Raw genomic sequence first — 19,400 nt, 5'->3', positions numbered from 1 at the left:
CTTTGTTCAAGAAAAGTCTCCAGGTATAAGAAAATACCAAGTCTTGGGCTCAAAGGGAACCAACAAAGAAGAAGCATGTTGATAATTATTTTCTCCTAAGTAGCTGAAAGAAGTTGTGTTATAGTACTTAAGATTAAAACATGGCAGCTTGAGTTAATGCAGATAGAAGTACTTACTGCAATCGGCTTCATCTGACCAATCTTTGCAGTCAGCCTTGTAGTCACAGACAAGGTGAGACTCAATGCACTTCTTGTTCCAACACACAAAGTCAGTAACAGCAGGGCACACCCCAGAATCCTCTCCAACTGAAACTAACAGGACAGCCAAATCAATACTTTAATTAAATCAAAGAATGCCCTTTTTGATTTGTTTACCCATTACACACCATTACTTTAGTGATTTACTGCTTCCAACAGATGTTATTCAGTCCCACTCACTGTTAATGATGGCTCATACCTGCTTAGACTACTCTATTGCCAACATTCAGAACTTAATGGACAGAAAGCTTTACGTAAACTGGAATTCAACTCAGCTCTAGGTCAACTATTAATTTGACTTGATCTCTGGGTGCATGAGAGTATGATAATCAGTGCTATGCTGAAAATTTCTCCCACATTTTTTCTTTTTACCATTCTCATTCAATTTGATAGAAAATAAATGGCTCCTGAAAAGAAATTCAGTGGTGAAGAAAACTTTGAAGAAATTCTCATGGGTTGGGTTTGGGTTTCTTGTGTTTACCTTACGTAGGAGATGGCCAAGAAGTGTGTGCAAGTGTCCTGTTTTTCATTCTACAATTTCCTCTATGGGAGCCTGTAGCCTCCTTGGCTTCCCACACTTCAATTAAAAGCCCACAAGGAAGACATCATAAGGTAATACTTCCTATAGGTTTTTTTTTTTTTTTCAAATCAGGAACCGTGGGGAACCAGGGAGGCTGCAGAGCAATGGAGAGATATGTAATAGAAAGAAAAAAACACACACATAGTGCCCTTGGCCGCCTTGCTGTGATTAAAGGTAAAAGGTAAAGGTGTCCCCAACCAGTCGTGTCCGACTCTAGGGTGCGGTGCTCATCCCCGTTTCTAAGCCGAAGAGCCAGCGCTGTCCGAAGACACTTCCGTGGTCATGTGGCTGGCATGACTGAACACGAGGTGCACGGAACTCAGTTACCTTTCCCGCCGAGGCGGTACCTATTTATCTACTTTCAATTTCTTGCTTTCGAACTGCTAGGTTGGCAGGAGCTGGGACTGCAGACGGGAGCTCACTCCGTCATGCGGCACTCGGGTCTCGAACTGCTGACCTGCCGACCTTCCAGTCTGCAGTTCAGCGTCTTAACCACTAAGCCACCACGGCTGTGATTAGGTAAGTTCAAATACACCACCAAAAGAAATTCAAAAGAAATGATAAAATACCCTGAGAACAAGGAAGAAAAAATGGAAGCTTCTTTCATGGGGAAGAAAATCAGAGGGCAGATCTGGGCACAGCACTAGCTCCATCTCTTCCTTGGAGCCAGATACAACATGGCCCCCCTCACATCTGCATTGTGGGGGATGCAAAGTGGGGACCAGCCTGCCAACACAATTGATCCTGTTGCCACATGCAGTGGCAGCACAGAAAAACCCAAAACTCTTATGAAAAAGAAAGAAGCCATGTTACACCCCCTGCCAATGGTGAGCCCTGCCTGTGAGAAACTGTTGAGAATTTTTCCTCCCGCTGGATAAATTGAGTGAATTTGCACACACACACACACACACACACACACTGTAATTTCTCTGCCCACAAATAGGGTGGAGAATTTCAAGAGGCCGTTTGCACACAGCTCTAATGATAACATCCATTGCAAGTAAATATAAAAAGACCTGGAGTAAAGGGTGTGATGCAAAGACACCCGGTATGAATGTGCACAGACTTGTTCACAGAGAGTAGGGCTTTTCCTTATATATTCCCAAAGGTGGATCACCACCACCACTACATTATAAGTGGTTTTAAACTTAGGGAGTTCTGAATGTCTTCTGCAATGCAGTGCCAGGAGTTCCTGCAGCATGAGCAAATCAGTAAATCTCCCCACTGTTAGACCTAGTTCTTGTACGGTATAGGGTAGGGCCAAGGCAGAGGGGGAATAAACCAAAGCTATCTATATACAGCAAGACATGTCTCCTAGTCGCTCTGGCTAGCAAACAAGCATTTAGGCATAGGGATGTACGAAAGTCACTTACCTTTTTGCGGAATTGATTCGCGGTGTGGGGGGGAAGCGCTCTGTCCCTCCCCCCGGAATCCTCGACAGGAGGAGAGGTGATCCTGTCCTCCTCCCCGGAATCCTGCCCGGCTGGCTGCTCCGCGGTGGCTCTGCGGAGCAGCCAGCCAGTCCAATCCGCAGCCAGAGTTCCGGCCATGGACGGGCTGCTGCGGACGCAAATGGACACATTTACATCCAGCCAGCCTGCCGTGATAGGCTACGTAAGTATTTACATAGCCTATCACGACTGGGCAAAAAAAACCCCCACAACAGCGTACACAAATGGTGGTGGCTACGGCAGCCACCATTTGCGTTGCCTATTTTTCACCATTTTAGCTTACATAAATATTTACATAGGCTAAAATGGCTGGAAAAAAAGGAGCGCAAATAGCGCCCACTATGCTATTTGCGTTCCCCTTTTTTTTGCCGTAATAGCCTACGTAAATATTTACGTAGACTAAAATGGCGAAAAATAGGGAACGCAGATGGCAGCCGCCGTAGCCATCGCCATTTGCGTGAGGTGGTTTTTTTGTTTTTGGTTTTTTGCCCAGCCGTGATAGGCTACGTAAATACTTATGTAGCCTATCACAGCAAAGACCAGGATACAAATGGCGGCCATGGCAGCCGGTCGAAAGACCAGCTTCCGCCGCTGCCGGAGCCGCTGCCAGAGCCGCTGCTGTCCGGAACAACCGCCCCAGGTAAGCCTTGTCCTTGGGGCAATCTGCGGGGGGGGGGGGTGGAATGCCAGTGCATTCGGCCTCACTGAAATCCATGGTGGAATTCTCCGCCATCCCTATTTAGGCATCATTGGAGCTTTGTTTCCCTTTTTAATCCCCCCCAGGAAAAAAAAATGGTGTGGGGGGAAAAGTTTAACCTTCCTCTCCTGTGTAGCTCCACAGGAATTGGAGCCATGTGGACTTACACTACAGAAAATTAAAAGCTAACCTTCACCTACACTTTATGCTATCAGCATAATGTGTAGTTTGGCTCTTAGAGCACACAAGTCAGGGCTTAGCATTGGTGCAAATGCACGGCCCTCTCCCATTCCCTGACTTTCCATCCCATACATCACTGCTTCATTAGCAGCTACCAGTGGTTCCCCTGATCCATTCATGGCACAGGCATGCTACTGTAGGGTCAAGATGGATCAGAGAGAGGTTCCTAATGTCACCTTGAGCAGTATCCACAATCCTAATTGAGGGCACAAGTCAGCTTCCCTGTTGATGAAAGTTCGGGGATATTACAGCCTTTCAATGACAAGCAAAGGATAGCTGCATTTTTCTGCCTTGCTTGCCATGCAATACAGATGCTACTTTTGCTACCAACGCATTTGTCTCTGTGCTGCTGCAGCAAAGCAGATTCTTCACATCAGGCTGACTGTTATGTGTTTTGACACTTAGCAGTAAAATAAGCAGAGATAAAACATTATCTGATCTTGGCTTTTGCTGGTCTCAAACAAAATGGTGGACAGAGGCATTGCTATGTTGGCCTCATAATGTTAAGGACAAAGTGGATTTGTTACACAGAATGTTTTTTTTTTAATCCAAGTTTGCTCTTTAAGCAGAATGAAATGAAGAAGATCCTTGTAAAAGCTAGAACACTTCTATTTACTTGGATCGACCTAAGCTGCACTCGGGTGGTTGACACGACTCGGGCGGTTGACACGATCGTGACCAAGCGCCCTCTCCCTCTGAGCAGAGCCCGGCCAGCTCCTTGGTATACACCTGAGCTGAGGGCAATGAAGCAAGAGGGGAGATGGCTAGAACGCAGGTGGAGGAAAACTCGTGCTGAGTCTGACCGAACACAGGTAAGAGCCCACTATCGAGCCTACTCTGTGGCGGTGAGGGTGGCAAAGAGGCAGTTCTTTTCCACCAGCATTGCATCTTCTCAGTGTCGTCCAGCGGAGCTTTTCCGAGTGGTTCGCGGCCTGTTACATTCTGGGCCAGGGAGAGAGACGGTGGAACCCTCGGTAGCATGCTGTGACAAGTTTGCGCGGCACTTAGAGGATAAAGTCGCTCAGATTCGTCATGAATTGGACACCACCATTAATGCAGTTCCATTGGTAGAGGCGTTCAGAGCACCGTCTGGTCCAGTTTTATTGGATGAGTTTCAGTTACTGAGGCCTGAGGATGCGGACAAGGTGCTTGGCCAAGTCCGATCAACCACTTGTGTGCTTGACCCTTGCCCTTCATGGCTTATTAAATCAAACAAGGAGGGGTTGGTCCAGGAGGTTGTAAATTCCTCCTTGAGAGAAGGAGTGGCGCCTGCCACTTTAAAAGAGGCGGTAATTAGACCACTCCTGAAAAAGCCTAACCTGGACCCAGAGGATGTTAACAATTATAGGCCAGTGGCCAACATCCCCTTCCTGGGCAAGGTGCTTGAGCGGGTGGTTGTAGGACAGCTCCAGGCACTGTTGAATGAAACGGATTATCTAGATCCATTTCAATCGGGCTTCAGGCCTGGTTTTGGAATAGAAACTGCCTTGGTCGCCCTGTGGGATGACCTCTGCCGGGAGAGGGACAGGGGGAGTGCGACCCTGTTGATTCTCCTGGACCTCTCAGCGGCTTTCGATACCATCGACCATGGTATCCTTCTGGATAGGTTGTCTGGGTTGGGAGTTGGAGGCACTGCACTACAGTGGTTCCGCTCCTACTTGGATGGCCGATTCCAGTAGGTGGTGCTGGGGGATTATTGCTCTGTGCCATGGCAATTGTGCCACAGGGTTCCACAGGGCTCTATTTTATCCCCCATGCTGTTTAACATCTACATGAAACCGCTGGGGGAGGTTATCCGGAGGTGTGGGCTGAGGTGCCATCAATATGCAGATGACACCCAGCTCTACCTCTCTTTCTCATCAAAACCAGGTGAGGCAGTGGCTGTTCTGAACCAGTGCCTGGGCACGGTAATGGACTGGATGAGGGCTAATAAACTGAAACTCAATCCAGACAAGACGGAGGTACTGTTAGTGGGTGGTTCGTCTGCCCGGCTAGGTGATATTCAGCCTGTTCTGGAGGGGGTTGCACTCCCACTAAAGGATCAGGTTCGTAGTTTGGGGGTGCTCTTGGATCCAGAACTGTCACTTGAGGCACAGGTGAACTCAGTGGCACGGAGCACTTTTTATCAGCTTAGGCTGGTATACCAACTACGCCCTTATCTGGACAGAGATAGCCTAGCTACAGTTATCCATGCTCTGATAACTTCTCATCTGGATTACTGCAATGCGTTATACGTGGGGCTGCCTTTGAAAACGGTCCAGAAACTTCAGCTGGTCCAAAATAGGGCAGCAAGATTGTTAACAGGGACTGGCCTGCGAGCTCATATTACGCCAGTACTTTTCCAGCTGCACTGGCTGCCAGTCCATTTCTGGGCCCGATTCAAAGTGCTGGTGTTAACATTTAAAGCTCTTAACGGCTTGGGGCCAGGTTACCTGAAGGATCGCCTCCTCCCATATGTGCCTGCCCGGACCTTAAGATCATCCTCAGTGGCCCTTCTCCGTGAGCCCCTGCCAAAGGAAGTGAGGCGGGTGGCTACTAGGAGGAGGGCTTTTTCTGTTGTGGCACCCCGGCTCTGGAATGAGCTCCCTGGTGAGGTTCGCCTGGCGCCTACATTGTACTCCTTTCGGCACCAGGTGAAGACCTTTTTATTTTCCCAGGCATTTTAGCTTTCTAAATTTTTATCTTTGCTGTTTTAAATCTGTATTTTTAAACTCCTGTACTGCTGCTAGGTTTTATTGTGGTTGTATTGTTATATTGTGGTTTTAATGTTCTATATATTTTAAATTGTTTTATTGTGTGTTGTTTGGTTTTAATTTTTGTGAACCGCCCAGAGAGCTTCGGCTATTGGGTGGTATAGAAATAAATAAATAAATAAATGTTGAAGCAGAAAAACAGAAGTCTTGAAAGAGCAACACAAGCTGTGGGTGTACAGCTTCTAGGTTCGATTTCATCATGCCTGAGTCCTTAAATTCATATTGAAAAATTAGATCTAAATGAATGCTCCACAGTATACTTACATTTTCAAAATACTGAGGGGAGCCGGGTTCACACATCACACTAAGCCACCCTGAGAATAAGCCACCATGGGTTAGTTGTTGGCTCACTAAATTGACAAATGATCAGGCACTCTGTGGCTTGCCATGGCTTGTTTCCCCCTCAGTCCTCCTGCTGGCTCCCAACATGTATCCCATATAACTTTGCAGCAGAACTCCTCATTTCCTCGGTCTCTACATCAGCAAAGGCTGCTTCACCTACTCCCAAAGTAAGCACAACCACCCCAAAAGATTCTTCTCCAGCCACTTTCAGCTCCCCCCACCCCCTTCATGCTTGTTGCTTCCTTCCACTGGTCTCTGTTGTTAGCTGTTAGTAGGAGTGTAAGAGAAATCTGCAACAGAATCAAATGAGTTCAGATTTCTATGAATATGACCCACAAATTCCTCAGCAGACCAGCTTTTCCCAAGTGGCATGGATTCTGTGGACTTGTGGAACTTTTTTTTAACTTTCTGGAATTTTACACAAATTTAGTCACAGAAAAATATCTTAAAAAAAAAAAACTGACCAAAAATGCACATTTTCCCCATAGGCTAAAGCATGAAAATGCACATTTCTGGGGGATTTGCACATTAGGGGGGGGGCAATTTGTGCACTTTGGAGGTTTGGGCATTTTTACAAGTGCGAATTTGCACAAATGCAAATTTGCACAAATGCACATTTGCACAAATTTGGGAAATTTGAAAAAATCCAATTCAGTCATTGAGCAGATGACAGAACAAAAGACACCTGACAATCGGTGAAATGCAGATGGAACAGATTTTACAAAATCCCTACATACCTAGCTGTCAGATATACATGTGGGTTACAGAGTAGCAGGGTGGATCTGTAAATGCATGCACATTTCAAGGCAGAGCAGTGAGGTGGATTGGTAAAGAGACTAAAGACATAAAAAATTTCAAGGTAAAGATATGCAAGTTTCAAGGCAGAGCAATAAAGCTGAGGGGAAAATTACACATATTGCATGGCAGAGCATTGAGGCGGATTGCTAAAAATATGCTAATTTCATGGCAGAGCAGTGAAGCTGAAGGAAAATTACACAAATGTCATAGTGGCAGACTTTCCCATCTGTGCACTTGTAAATAATAAAAAAGGTTGCAAATGCATGCTGGACATTCTGGTTTTTAGGAGCTCGGGGCGAGAGCACTGACAAGGGATGAGGGAGGATGGCGGAAGCACTAGCAAAGATTGCAAGGAGCAGCAGGGATTTTCACCACTGTTGCTGGGTGGTTCTGTAGTCATTCCTGACATCCCATGATGAAGTTGTCCTGCTGGGTTTGCATGTCATAACAGACCACCCTGAAAACAAACCACCCTGAACCACCCAACAATAAGCCTTGGGTTCTCAGGGTGGCTTGTTCATGAAAAATAAGCCACCCTGAAGAAACTGTGCTGGGTTCAGATGTCATGACAACCTACCATGGGTGATCATGGTGGGTTGTCATGTGAACCAGGTCAATGTATCAAACTCAAAGCAATCTCCCTGGGGTATTGTAATTCAAGGCCCCAGAAAAAAATCTCTTATAAATGTCAATGAACAGCAAGTGATCTTAAGAACTATGGATAAATGAGATGTGCGCAAGGCTTGGAAAGCATGTAAAATTATGGATATGATGATTTTGCAATAGTTTAGTAAGCATTTTTCTTTAAGTTATTGTTAATTTTTTCAAGGGGGTGTTGCATCACCATTATGATTTATTCTGCTTAGTAAGGACACCAGAATTTGTCATGACAAAGTAATTTTGAACTAGTGGGATTAACGAATTTGGCAAGTGCTAGGAATAATGTATAGAAATGGCAAAGGAATTATATACATAAAAACATTTATGTTTGCCTTATGACTAAACACCTCAGTGGGCTCCCACTGTGGCCTTTATTATAAGTCAATGCAACAGAAAAAACACTAACATTGTTTTATTTATATGCTTTTGTTCAGAGGATAATAAAACATTCCTGAAGTGACTATCCCATTCTGGAATAGTGTTCTGGTCACATTCTTCTGTCTGGCTCAGCTGTTCCCTGCTTTCCCACAAGTTCTAGCCCTGTGCAGGCAACTAAATAGGGGGATAACCAACAGGCGGATGGGGAGTAGGGTTATGTCCACTGAGCTGGCCTGAGCTCCACGCATTGATTGGTTCTGTGTTTGTAGCCTGTACCCTGCAAAAATGCAGGACACACATTGCATGGAAAAAGCCTTCACATGCACAACTTGTGCATATGTTGGTTCTGTGCCAAAGAGCCGATCAATGTATGGATTTCTGAGACAGGGCTGGCAGGTGCAATGTCACTCCCCTCCCCACATTTCCTTCCTATCCCCATGTTCAGCTGTCAGTACAGGATCCCCCCTCTCCACATCCAGTACAACGTCTGGACTCCATCTCATGAGACAACAGTGGCCCTTATTTTATCAGAAGGAATTAGTTTCAAAGAAATTAGTCTTAGGTTACAAAATGGTAGCATGAGAATAACTGAGTGGCCTTTCTTGGAATTATAATCCCCCCTGGTAAATTTATACACACACACACACACATGCACGCACACACTTCTGAGTTGATATTATAGGATTGCACTGTTAGAAAGCACTATATAAATGCTTGCTAAGTATTATATATATATATATATATATATATATATATATAATATAATATATATTATAATATAAGTATTATTATCAGAGCCTTGTGTGGCGCAGAGTGGTAGGCGGCAGTATTGCAACCGAAACTCTCCCCACGACCTGAGTTCGATCCCAGCAGAAGCCGGGTCTCGGGTAGCCGGCTCAGGTCGACTCAGCCCTCCATCCTTCCGAGGTCGGTAAAATGAGTACCCAGCTTGCTGGGAGAAAGGTAGTCACTACTGGGGAAGGCACTGGCAAACCACCCTGCTATAGTCTGCCATGAAAACGCCAGCGCAAGCGGCGTCCCTCTAGGGATCAGCAAGGACTCGGTGCTTGCACAGGAGGAACCTTTCCTTTTCCAAGTATTATTATGTCTGATAGTTTAACTTTTATATTGTTTCTCTAGTAACTGTATAAGGATTTTTTTTCAAATTGGACAGATGGTATTTTATATGACATTTATATAACAAGCCACATCTGTACTATTTTAGCTTTGGCCTTCTATATGCTCTATTCATGTGTGCTGCTCTCTTGTTTTCTCACTCATCACGTCAGCCCCCTGCCGGGTCTTCTGCATTCATAATATACTATTGATGAGCAAGCCTGGATAGTTTGTAACAATCTGAAAAAAAATCAGCCACAGAAATTAATTAATGATATTGAAGACAGTTATCAAACGTAATCAAGCTAGCACAAAGCATCATTCACACAGGAGGAACTGAGATATCCAACAGAAATAGTACAGACTGTGAGCCATGAGCACACATGATAAAAATCAAGACCTACGAATCTTGGGCCATGCGTTCCATCCAACGTTGCCTGAACAGATTTCTGCTCACTCAGCAGGACCTCTCCTTCCTCTCCTTTCTCCTGCACCCTCCGTATTCACCCCCAAATCTGCTCAAGAGGGGCCCCCAAATCTCCAGAGCAGATTTGGGGGTTATATGGGGGTGCAGGGAGGACAGCGAATCAATTTCACCAGTGGTGTCTATTCTGCTGGTAGGTAGGCATAGTTGGATACAACCCCATGTCTGTGGCATAGTCCCAAGAATAAAGTTTTCTTTAGCTAGGAACACAAATATTTTAATAGGCAGCTTTAAATTCTTGTGACAGAAATCAAAATTAGAATTCGGAAGGATCTTAGACATTCTCAACATACTGCTTGTACTGCTATATTTTAGAGATATCCACTGACACCCTGCTATCAAAATGGATGCGTTTTGAATGTGGCAATAATCAGGATGTGAAGATAGTGTTACATGGAATCAACAAATTCTGAAGTCCCCCTCATCCTTTTGAAGCTATATGGTTTATTTGAAGGTTAAATGCTATCCTATGAATACAGAGGAAAACAAGGACCTTGGTCACCTCAAGTATACAAGAAATTACAGAGAAGAAAGCAACAGAAAAGGGAAAGGCTTTAATATTTTATTTGCTTATTTGGCTTTCTTTTCATCCTGCCTTTCTTTGTATTAGATGGACTGTGCGCAAGTATATTTGACTAGATGTCACTCTTTCCATCTGAAAGAATAATGAGTGATGCATCTCTGTTCCAAAGATGCACAGCCTGTATTAAATGAAGGAGCAAGAACAAAGAGGAGAAGAGAATATTAAAATACAGGTAAACAAGATGAATGAACTCTCTCTCTCAAAGAGAAGCTGTTTAAAGGGGATATGCCACCAGCATAGCAGTCCCACTATTGTTCCAAACTTTCTCCTCTTTAAAAGCTGTGAAGCGCCCAAATGGCATTTTAAGTTCACAGGAAACTCTTTGATCAAAATGAACCGTAGAGCGCAATCCTATAGTCCCCAGGTGGCACCTGAGTAGCCAAAGGACTGTCTAGAAAAAATCCTCCAAGGCCATAAAGTCAGAGCTATGAATTCAGGGGGTTCTAAAACATTCATTCATTCATTCATTCATTCATTTCTATACCACCCAATAGCCAAATCTCTCTGGACAGTTCACAAAAATTAAAACCACAAGGTGCAGCACAAAACAATATAAATATGAAAGCTTAAAACCACAATCGCAGCAATGCAGAGATTTAAAGTACAGATTTAAAAAAACAGAGCTAAAAGACTAGAAAGCTAAAATGGTAAAATGCCTGGGAAAATAACAAGGTCTTCACCTGGCACCGAAAGGAGTACTCTAGGGAGCTCGTTCCACAGCCAGGCTGCCACAGCAGAAAAGGCCCTCCTCCTGGTAGCCACCCACCTCACTTCCTTTGGCAGGGACTCCTGGAGAAGGACCCCTGAAGATGACCTTAGGGTCCAGGCAGACACATATGGGAGGAAGCGATCCTTCAGATAACCTTGCCCCAAGCTATTTAGGGCTTTTTAAAAACTGGAGCCATCTTTTTGGTTCCCCTCAACTACTCCAGAGACTTCCACAAAGGGTGCTGTGATGGGCATTCTCAGTTGGCTGCATGGTCAGGGCCTAGGAGGGCTATATCCCTCAGATTGTCAGGCATTCCCACTCAACCGAATGCCGCCCCCCCCGCTGAAGTTGAAGTTCCAACTTTGTAGAGGCCTCTGTGGTGACTGAGGTTTCTGCAGAGCAGAGAAGAGGTCTCTGACTTAAAAAATAAAAAACAAACCTTCCAAAGTCATAGCTCTCTCTACAGCCTCAGAGGGAGTTTTCTAGACAATGTTATGGCCCCGGAGATGCTTTCTAAGGACCATAGGATTGCAGTCTTACAGAGGAAAACATCTTTGTGGATTGTGCCTTAAGAAAACAGTCAGTGATTCTCTATCCCATATTCACATAATGATAATTGTCATTATTTTAAAACCTTTTCAGAAACAGAATGCTGTGAGAAGAACTTGAAGCAAAATTATGCTCTGCCATGGGAGAAAAGTTAGGTGTTGTTGTTTTTTTTTTTTACTTTTTTGGCACAAGTTCAGAAAGGTTTCTTAGACATAAAATTCCATAATGTTTCATGAATATTTTTTTTTAAAGGTTCTGGAAAATATTTCAGATAAACGGTCTCCTTTTCACCCCTTTTCCTATCAGGATGTCTTGCCAATTGCTCTGATACTTACAGGAACAGCACCACACTATCAGCATGTTCATCAATAACATCTATGGCCGCGGATGACCTTGACAGTTGTCTCTGGGAAATGCTAGATAAAGCATTTCCTCAGGCAGAAGATAGAAGTCATATTAAATAAGGTGCATTTTCAATTCCAGAGCTGTAGGGAGTTTTACACAGCCATGTATGTCATGAAGAAGGCCAGGCCTAATCTAAAGATGTGCATCGACTCTGACATAGAACAGACTTAACAAATTGTATCGACTCTTAAAGAATTCTGTCTTGAGTTATTGCAGCCTAGACAGGTGGGTCCAACAATAACCAAAGATTTGTTGGCGAAGTCACTGAGATACTGGTAATCCCAGCTACAACTGTAGATTTGTCAAAATGTCATTGTCTCTGAATCAGACTTCATACATTTCCAGTTCTGCTAACTTCCACTTCTTGAAGTAGAGTAAATCACATGCAAAAAAAGTGTGGTGGCAGACACTCGAGACAAAGAGGAGTAAAGTTTGGGCAAATGTGCAAGAATAATGCAGAGGGGGCAGGAGGAAAAAGTATTGTCCTCACCACTAAACAGCAAAATAATATATCACTCATTTGATTGATCTAATGCCAAAGGAGCCTTGGAGGCCCTTGCTGGTTGAAACTGTGCTAGATGTGATGAGCTGCACAAAGCAGGATAGCAAATCCAGGAGTTGAGAACAGAATGGAACAAGTGGACCCGCAACAAAATGTTGCAGGGTGGAGTGTTTTGTTCATGGCTGGCTAGCTGGAACTCTGCCATTGTCTAGGATACTCCATTCCATTCCTCCTCCCCCTGGTTTTCCATTCCCCACTCCAATATGTCAGCATTCGACCACTGGACATGCTCAGTCCTCACTGGGCTATGTGGGTTCCCCCCCTCCTGGAGCATTGTCCTCCCCTAATATTTTTTGCACTTCTGGAAACCTTGGGTTCCTCCAAGCCTGCTGATACCTCCCTCTTGTCCATGGTTGGCGTTGTTTCCCAATGTAAGGACCACCACTGAGATAATGGAGTGATCTACCTGTCCTGCACTCAACTACTGAGCTGAATGCTTGGAATAAACAAGTCTGGACTTACAGCTTCCAGATAAACTTCTTCACATTAATATTAATTCAAACAAAAATATTCTGATTGAATGGAAGGTAGGATATTAAAAATCTAATAAGTAAAATATTAACGTTTCAATTGGGCTTAGAGGACAGCATTTTCTCAAGGGTGAGAATTTGGGAACATTCTTCACAATAATTCTAATAAGTGTTGTGGTTCAGTTATTCCCTGCATCTTAATGCTGGGTGTTATGTTGGTGCTTCTACATTAGGCAGGGACTTTGAAGAGGTAAATGGGATGGAGTACCTATGCCATCTAAAAGAGGGATCTCCTTAAGAGTCCTTAGGGCCAGCAGCATACCCAAACCATTACTGCAATGCACAAGAAACAGAAACTATGCTTTCAGGGCAGCATCCCACAACTGGGTGTCCTCCAGATGTTTTAGACTACTGCTCCCATCATCTGACTGTTGGACATGCTAGCTGGGGCTGATGGGAGTTGTAGTCCAAGACACCTGGAGGGTGTCTGGTTGGGGAAGGCTGTCCTAGGGCGGTCAAAGGGAAATAGTGCATGACTTGTGTCAGACTCTATCTAATGTCATCTTCCCTCCAGGTTTTGCTAATCAGCGCTTGAGCTGGATTCCCTCTTATTTGGTGGTCATTTGCTACTCCTTTATCTGTTCTGCCAAATATTCTGGTGGCCATTTCTAATCAAATGAGAAGTTATGGGCTGTTTCACCCAACCTGTGTGTCTTGAGCTGCTTCCACACTAGCTCCTTTCTCTGGAATGGCCAGACTTCACTGCTTTTCTGGAATTCATTCACTTTTCACAGAGCATCCAGACAATATTATCCCACTGTATTCCAGTGCTTGCTGTGTTCATATCCCATAGGTTTTTTTTTCAGACCTCATTTGTTGTGCTTTTTTGGTAAAACAAAGTACTGTTGAGGCTTTTAAGGGCTCCTTTCCTTTTATTAAAGACTTCTGGTTTGCAGGTTCAGCCTGTTTTATTGCTTCCTGATGAGTGAAGGTGGAGAATTAGTGATGAATAGCCTATTAAGTGCCCCTTGAATAGACACTCTTCATTACCCTGATGTTAGTTTCTGTTCCTGCAAGGGAGAGGCTTTAATTGATTTCCTTGCATTTTTAAATTTTAATGTTTATAGTGAAGCATAAATATGAAATAAAAAAGCATAATGAAAGGAAACCAGTAATTAAAGCCTTCTTCCCTTTGTGGGAACAGAAACTGACACTAGATAAATCAAGAGATGCTATTCAAGGGACAATTAATAGGCAATTCATCAATAGTGCCCAGTTGCATTTATCAGGAAGCAATAAAACAGGCTGAACCTACAAGGAGGAAACTCTGACTTAACCTTCCTGGGAATCTCGTGTATAAATATTGTAGTAGAATCTTGGCAATGGGGAAGGACACTGCTGGATAATATAAGGTTATATTAAGTACTTGTGTGGAACCATTTTAATTCTGCTTCCAGCTAATCGTAACACCTCAGCAATGCTAAAGGGCTCTAGCAAGGAAACAGTCTTAGTTCTCCTTACTCTATCCAAAATTTGCTCCAAGCACAGAGACATTTCATGGATAGGATATTCTTATATTTGATCATGTATTCTTTACAAAAATGGATACAGATTTATTTATTAGGCCTGTTGCTGCATATATTGGAATGAATCCAGATTTATGCTGGATCAACTGCACTGAAGGAAGTGGACTTCCCTACCCGATCCTTCCTACAGCAGCCCTGCTGCCCACTGAAAATACTGCACAGGGTACCAGGAGACTCTGCTGAATGGGGTGAGCTGTGGTGTGGGAGACAGGGGAGGGACCCCCCAAGATTTGGTAGAGGGACCTTCTGCAAGCAGAGCCCTTCCTCTCATGGAAGATCCCTTCCTCTCACAGAAGGCAGATCCTGGATCCAACCCATCATTTCTAAAATGAAGCTCTTGTAAGGAGATTTCCTAAAGAGCAGTATTTCTGTAAAAATGTCAAGTAGAGCAAGGTTTTATGTTAAATTAACTTTGTGTTTAGCCTTACTTGTGCTGCAGTTCTTATATTCAATGTCATCTATTGCTGCTCCTCCTCCAAGATCTTTGGTTCGAATGCCTTCAAATATGACTTCAAAATTTCTCATCTTCCCGAGTTGTATTTCTGCTTTCTTCCATTGGCCGCCATAGTCTCCAGAATCATTCCACACCTTTAAAAGGCTACTCTCAGTCTGAAGTTTTAAAAAAGAAAAACAGGTCACGATAAAGCTCAGAATGCAAAACTTGCACCTGCTGTGTGTATGAATTGTTGATGGGAGAATGAAAAATCGTAGAAGAACCATATTAGCTTACAGCAGCCTTCCCCAACCAAATGCTCTCCAGATAAGTCAGAAAACAACTCCCACCACCCCACGGTTATGGATATGTCTCTAATGCACAAATTGCCACATTTATGACCAGTGGAGGCTGGTGGCTCTGATGTCGGTGAGGCAGTGAATCTGACCTGGGTTTCAGTCAGAACCAATCAGAACTCTGAAAGCACCCTGGATAGCTCCTTTAGAGTTCTGACTGAAATCCAGAGCAGATTCAATGCCCCGCCGACATTGGAACTACCAGCCTCCACTGTTTATGACCCAACTTCAAAAGTGCTATGTCATTGCTGCCTTTCCCAGCTGCTCCTTTTTCAGGCCTAAAATCATCTAAGGGACTAGATCAGCATTTCTTCTTATTACATTGAGAGTTGCAGTGAAAAAGCCCACATTAAACCACACCAGCAATTTGAGGCACCTAAAGGTAAAATATGATATTATGCAGTGCCTCGGGGCATTCTTTTGTCTGAAGATACATTATAGATTGTTAACATTTCCTATACTGTACATACAGGAATTTCACATGGATAGCAAATCTGCACAAAGAAGAAGCCCACAGGTTAGATTATATTTTAATACAACTGTTTTTCTTTGCGCAGGAAACAACCTTGCCCTCACTACCCCATACTAAGGAAGGACTCTGGCATCCTGAACTATTTATGAATACAGGGTCACAAGCAATAAACAGTGGTCCATCATGTCAGAGGCACTGATAAATTAAAACTGTGCCAAAGTCACAGATGCATCCAATGAGCCAGCAGTACCAGAAGTTTAAGTAACCCCAACACCGCCCTCCAATTGCCCAGAGACAATAACCATTGTCCTTGTTCATACCAAATGTAACAAAAGCAGCTGAAACCTGAGCATCAGACTAACATTCTCAAGGAAATTTTTTGTTAGTTTTTAAAGCACACATTCATCTCCTCCGATATCTGATAATGAAAATAAGCACCCTTTGGCTGGCCCCAAACAGACCAGGTGGGCAGAGTGCACATGCTGCAAGGTGCTAGAGTGAGGCTGGACTTGTGCGCCCTGTTCTTCACATAATCTGCCATGAGAACACATGGTAATGAGAACAAGGGGAACATGTGTTTCTCATTGCAGGGTATGAATGCACCAGGGAAGGATGGATAACCTACCCCAGGGGAGGGTAGAAGGTAGACTCTGAAGCCCAGAGATTTTGGACTTCAACTCCCAGCATTTCTGACCATTAGCCATGGTGGCAGGGGATTCTGGGAGTTGAAGTCCAAAACATCTGGAGATCTACCATCTGCCCACACTTGACCTACACACCCCTGGCCCATGTGTGAACCAGCCCCTTCGTTTTATGCTAAGAAATTGTATAATTGTGAACAAGGTAATACCATCACACATCTGAAGCGTATGTTTCCTCATTCTATGCTTTAAAACAGGGGTGTTGAATCCCAGGCCCGGGGCTTAATCCGGCCCTCTGGCCACACCCCCTTCCCCATGTCACCAAGCCATCCCTACTTTCCCCTCCTGACCACCTGTCATTCGGCTGTTTCCTAGCTTTTGCGTGATTTCTTCCCCATTCTAAAAGGTTGAAATGCCTCCCCTAAGGTTGCATTACTGGCAGCAAGGGCTTCAAGCTAAAATATGCTGGTATGTTGGCCTCACCTCTTTCACTTTGGCCCTGCTCACTACTGGAATGTGGCCCCACAGAGCTTATCCAAATTGAATCCAGCCCTCATGCTGAAAGAGGTTCAAAGCCCCTTCTTTAAAGGCTACTTTTTAGTGGCACACCTTGAAGCAACTTATGAAGGCACATGCTTCAGCCATCCATTTGAATATGTGACTGGAAGAATAATACAGCCCTCTCTGCTATGAGCCCTCCTCAGTCATTTTCCCTGTTGGAAATATTGCAACCTCATCCACAAATTACTGGAAGGGGGCAGTCTTGCAGTTAGTTAGTTCATGAGAATTCTGACCACAGCTAGCATTAGGATTTCTATAGCCTACAATGGGGTTTCCTGTGACTTCTTCTTCTTTACATTTTTATATCACCCCATAGCTGAAGCTGTCTGGGGGTTTACAAAGATTAAAAACATTAAAAATACAATATGCAAAATTTAAAAACATAAAAAACATACAACAGACAGTATACACAGAGACAACATATATCTAAAAATGACTTTGAGCAATCAGCCAAACCATAAAACAAATCATGACAGGATATTGGAAAATGTTTTCAACTACCAATAATTGTGCCTCTGATTAACCTCATTGGCTACGATACTGCCACTGTGCCGCAAAGCCACTATTGCGATACTGCCACTTCTGCTCCTCCCCTCCCCTCCCTGCTCTGACCTTCTGCCATTGCTGGGAGCACGTATGTTTCCTCTCTCACTCCTGCTTGTGCAATGGAACACAAAATAGACTGAACAAACTCCTTTCGAACCTCTACGCTGTGCCTGCATTGTATATGCAAGGATATTTCTGAGAAGAGTTTTCTTTCTTCCACCGAAGAAGAGTGTAGTCTACTCCATTGTTCTAGGATAGTCCCTGTGTGCATGTGGGACTGGAAAATGCTCATTCTGTTTTGTATTTTGTTTGTTTTTTGGCTGCTAATTGCCTTTCTAACAGGAGGCATCATTATAAAATAATCCCATCATACCCCTCACATGATTACAATTGTGCTAACTGGCCCTACCCTGATGTCAAGTCCCCTGATGGCTCAGTCCTCCATGTCAGGGCTAAAGGTCTGAAATCAGGAGCCGGCTTTAAACACATAGGCTCCCCACATGATACAGAATCCTCATCATGCAGGGTTCTAAATCATGTGGGGAACCTGTGCACATAGATCAATGGGGGGAGAAGGAGTGAGGGGGCTATGGTTAATGCACATTCAAAGCTACCACCACATTGTTGAGCAGCTTTGAAAGAATCCATCTGTCATACGAATGTAAGAAGAGCCCTGCTGGGTCAGACCAAAGGCCTGTCTCAACCAGCATCCTGTTTCCCACAGCGGCCAACCAGATGTCAACAGGATCCCCCGATCTGGACGCGAGCACAGAGCACCCTTCTGCTCATAGCCCCCAGCAACTGGTACTCAAAGGCATACTGCCTTTGATGCTGGAGGTAGAATAGGCATCATGACTAGCAGCATTTGTCTAATCCCCCTTCAAAGCTATCCAAGCTGGTGCCCATCACCACATCTCGTGGAAGTGAGTTCCATAGTTTAACTCTGAATTTGTGAAGAAGCTCTTCCTTTTTTCTATTCTGAATCTCATGCCATCGATTTTCATTGGATGACCTCATGTTATGGGAGAGGAAGGAAAGTTTTTCTTTGTACACTTTCTCCAAAGCTCTTCCATTGTCCATCTGTGACAAATTGCCACTTTACTTAGTAGAGGTGTGTGCAAATGGCCTCTTGAAATTCTCCATCCTATTTGTGGGCAGAAAAGTTGGGGAACCTTTCCACCAAATGTCTCCATCTCCAGGAAGAGGAAACATCCTCCAACTATTCCTTGGGGGTAGGAATCACCATTAGCAGTGTTAGTACATCTTCTTTGCTTTTCCCTAGGATTTTGCTCTCTTTTGCTGCCATGAAAAGTGGCAACTGCGCTGGCAATCTGGCCACCATTTTGCACCCTTCACAATGCCCCGGACCTAGTGCTGTTCCGAGGCAGTCCCTGCCATCCTCCCGCCCTCCACCCTATGGGTGAAGAATATTCAGAGAGAATTCTGCTAAATGGCCTTTTCTTCTGAAACATTTTGGCTCAGCTCTAGGGGATTTAGAGCCTGACACCAGTGCTTCCTGAACTCAGCAGCTCCTGAAAGACACCATTTGGGAATCAATATTTAAAATGGCTGCATTCATGATACAACCTTTACTGCTGTAGCATCAGCCAAAAGGGTTAGCAAACTTGCACTAAGGGCTGATCTACATTGTGCCCGCCATCGCAATGAATTCGGTGTCCCATCGGGTTAAACGCTCTCACATTAAAACATGATTATTCACACTCACCCATTTTCCCCGTTGCAGTGCTTCATCGAATGCGCGAGCTCAGTT

General features: G+C 44.2%; 1 protein-coding gene and 1 non-coding gene across 2 annotated transcripts in view; both read right to left on the bottom strand.

The window, feature by feature from the left end:
- Positions 1 to 19,400, bottom strand: part of MALRD1 (MAM and LDL receptor class A domain containing 1) — a 439,175-nt gene that overhangs the window by 142,522 nt on the left and 277,253 nt on the right. Inside the window, exons 30-31 of the mRNA XM_084860474.1 lie at positions 15,049 to 15,229; positions 177 to 311 (exon numbers count right to left, since the gene is read on the bottom strand). Coding sequence (XP_084716600.1) covers positions 177 to 311; positions 15,049 to 15,229 — 316 coding nt within the window. The remainder of the gene's footprint in view (positions 1 to 176; positions 312 to 15,048; positions 15,230 to 19,400) is intronic.
- LOC146345062 (U4 spliceosomal RNA) lies at positions 17,488 to 17,644 on the bottom strand. The gene has a single exon (XR_014792804.1). It is a non-coding gene; the product is annotated as a U4 spliceosomal RNA (small nuclear RNA).

The sequence above is a fragment of the Heloderma suspectum genome, chromosome 5 (assembly GCF_057233095.1).
Source record: "Heloderma suspectum isolate Gila_16-S chromosome 5, 16-S_ref, whole genome shotgun sequence".
Lineage (NCBI taxonomy): Eukaryota > Metazoa > Chordata > Lepidosauria > Squamata > Helodermatidae > Heloderma > Heloderma suspectum.
The sequence above is the reverse complement of the archived record's forward strand: the minus strand, read 5'-3'. Positions and strand labels throughout refer to the sequence as shown.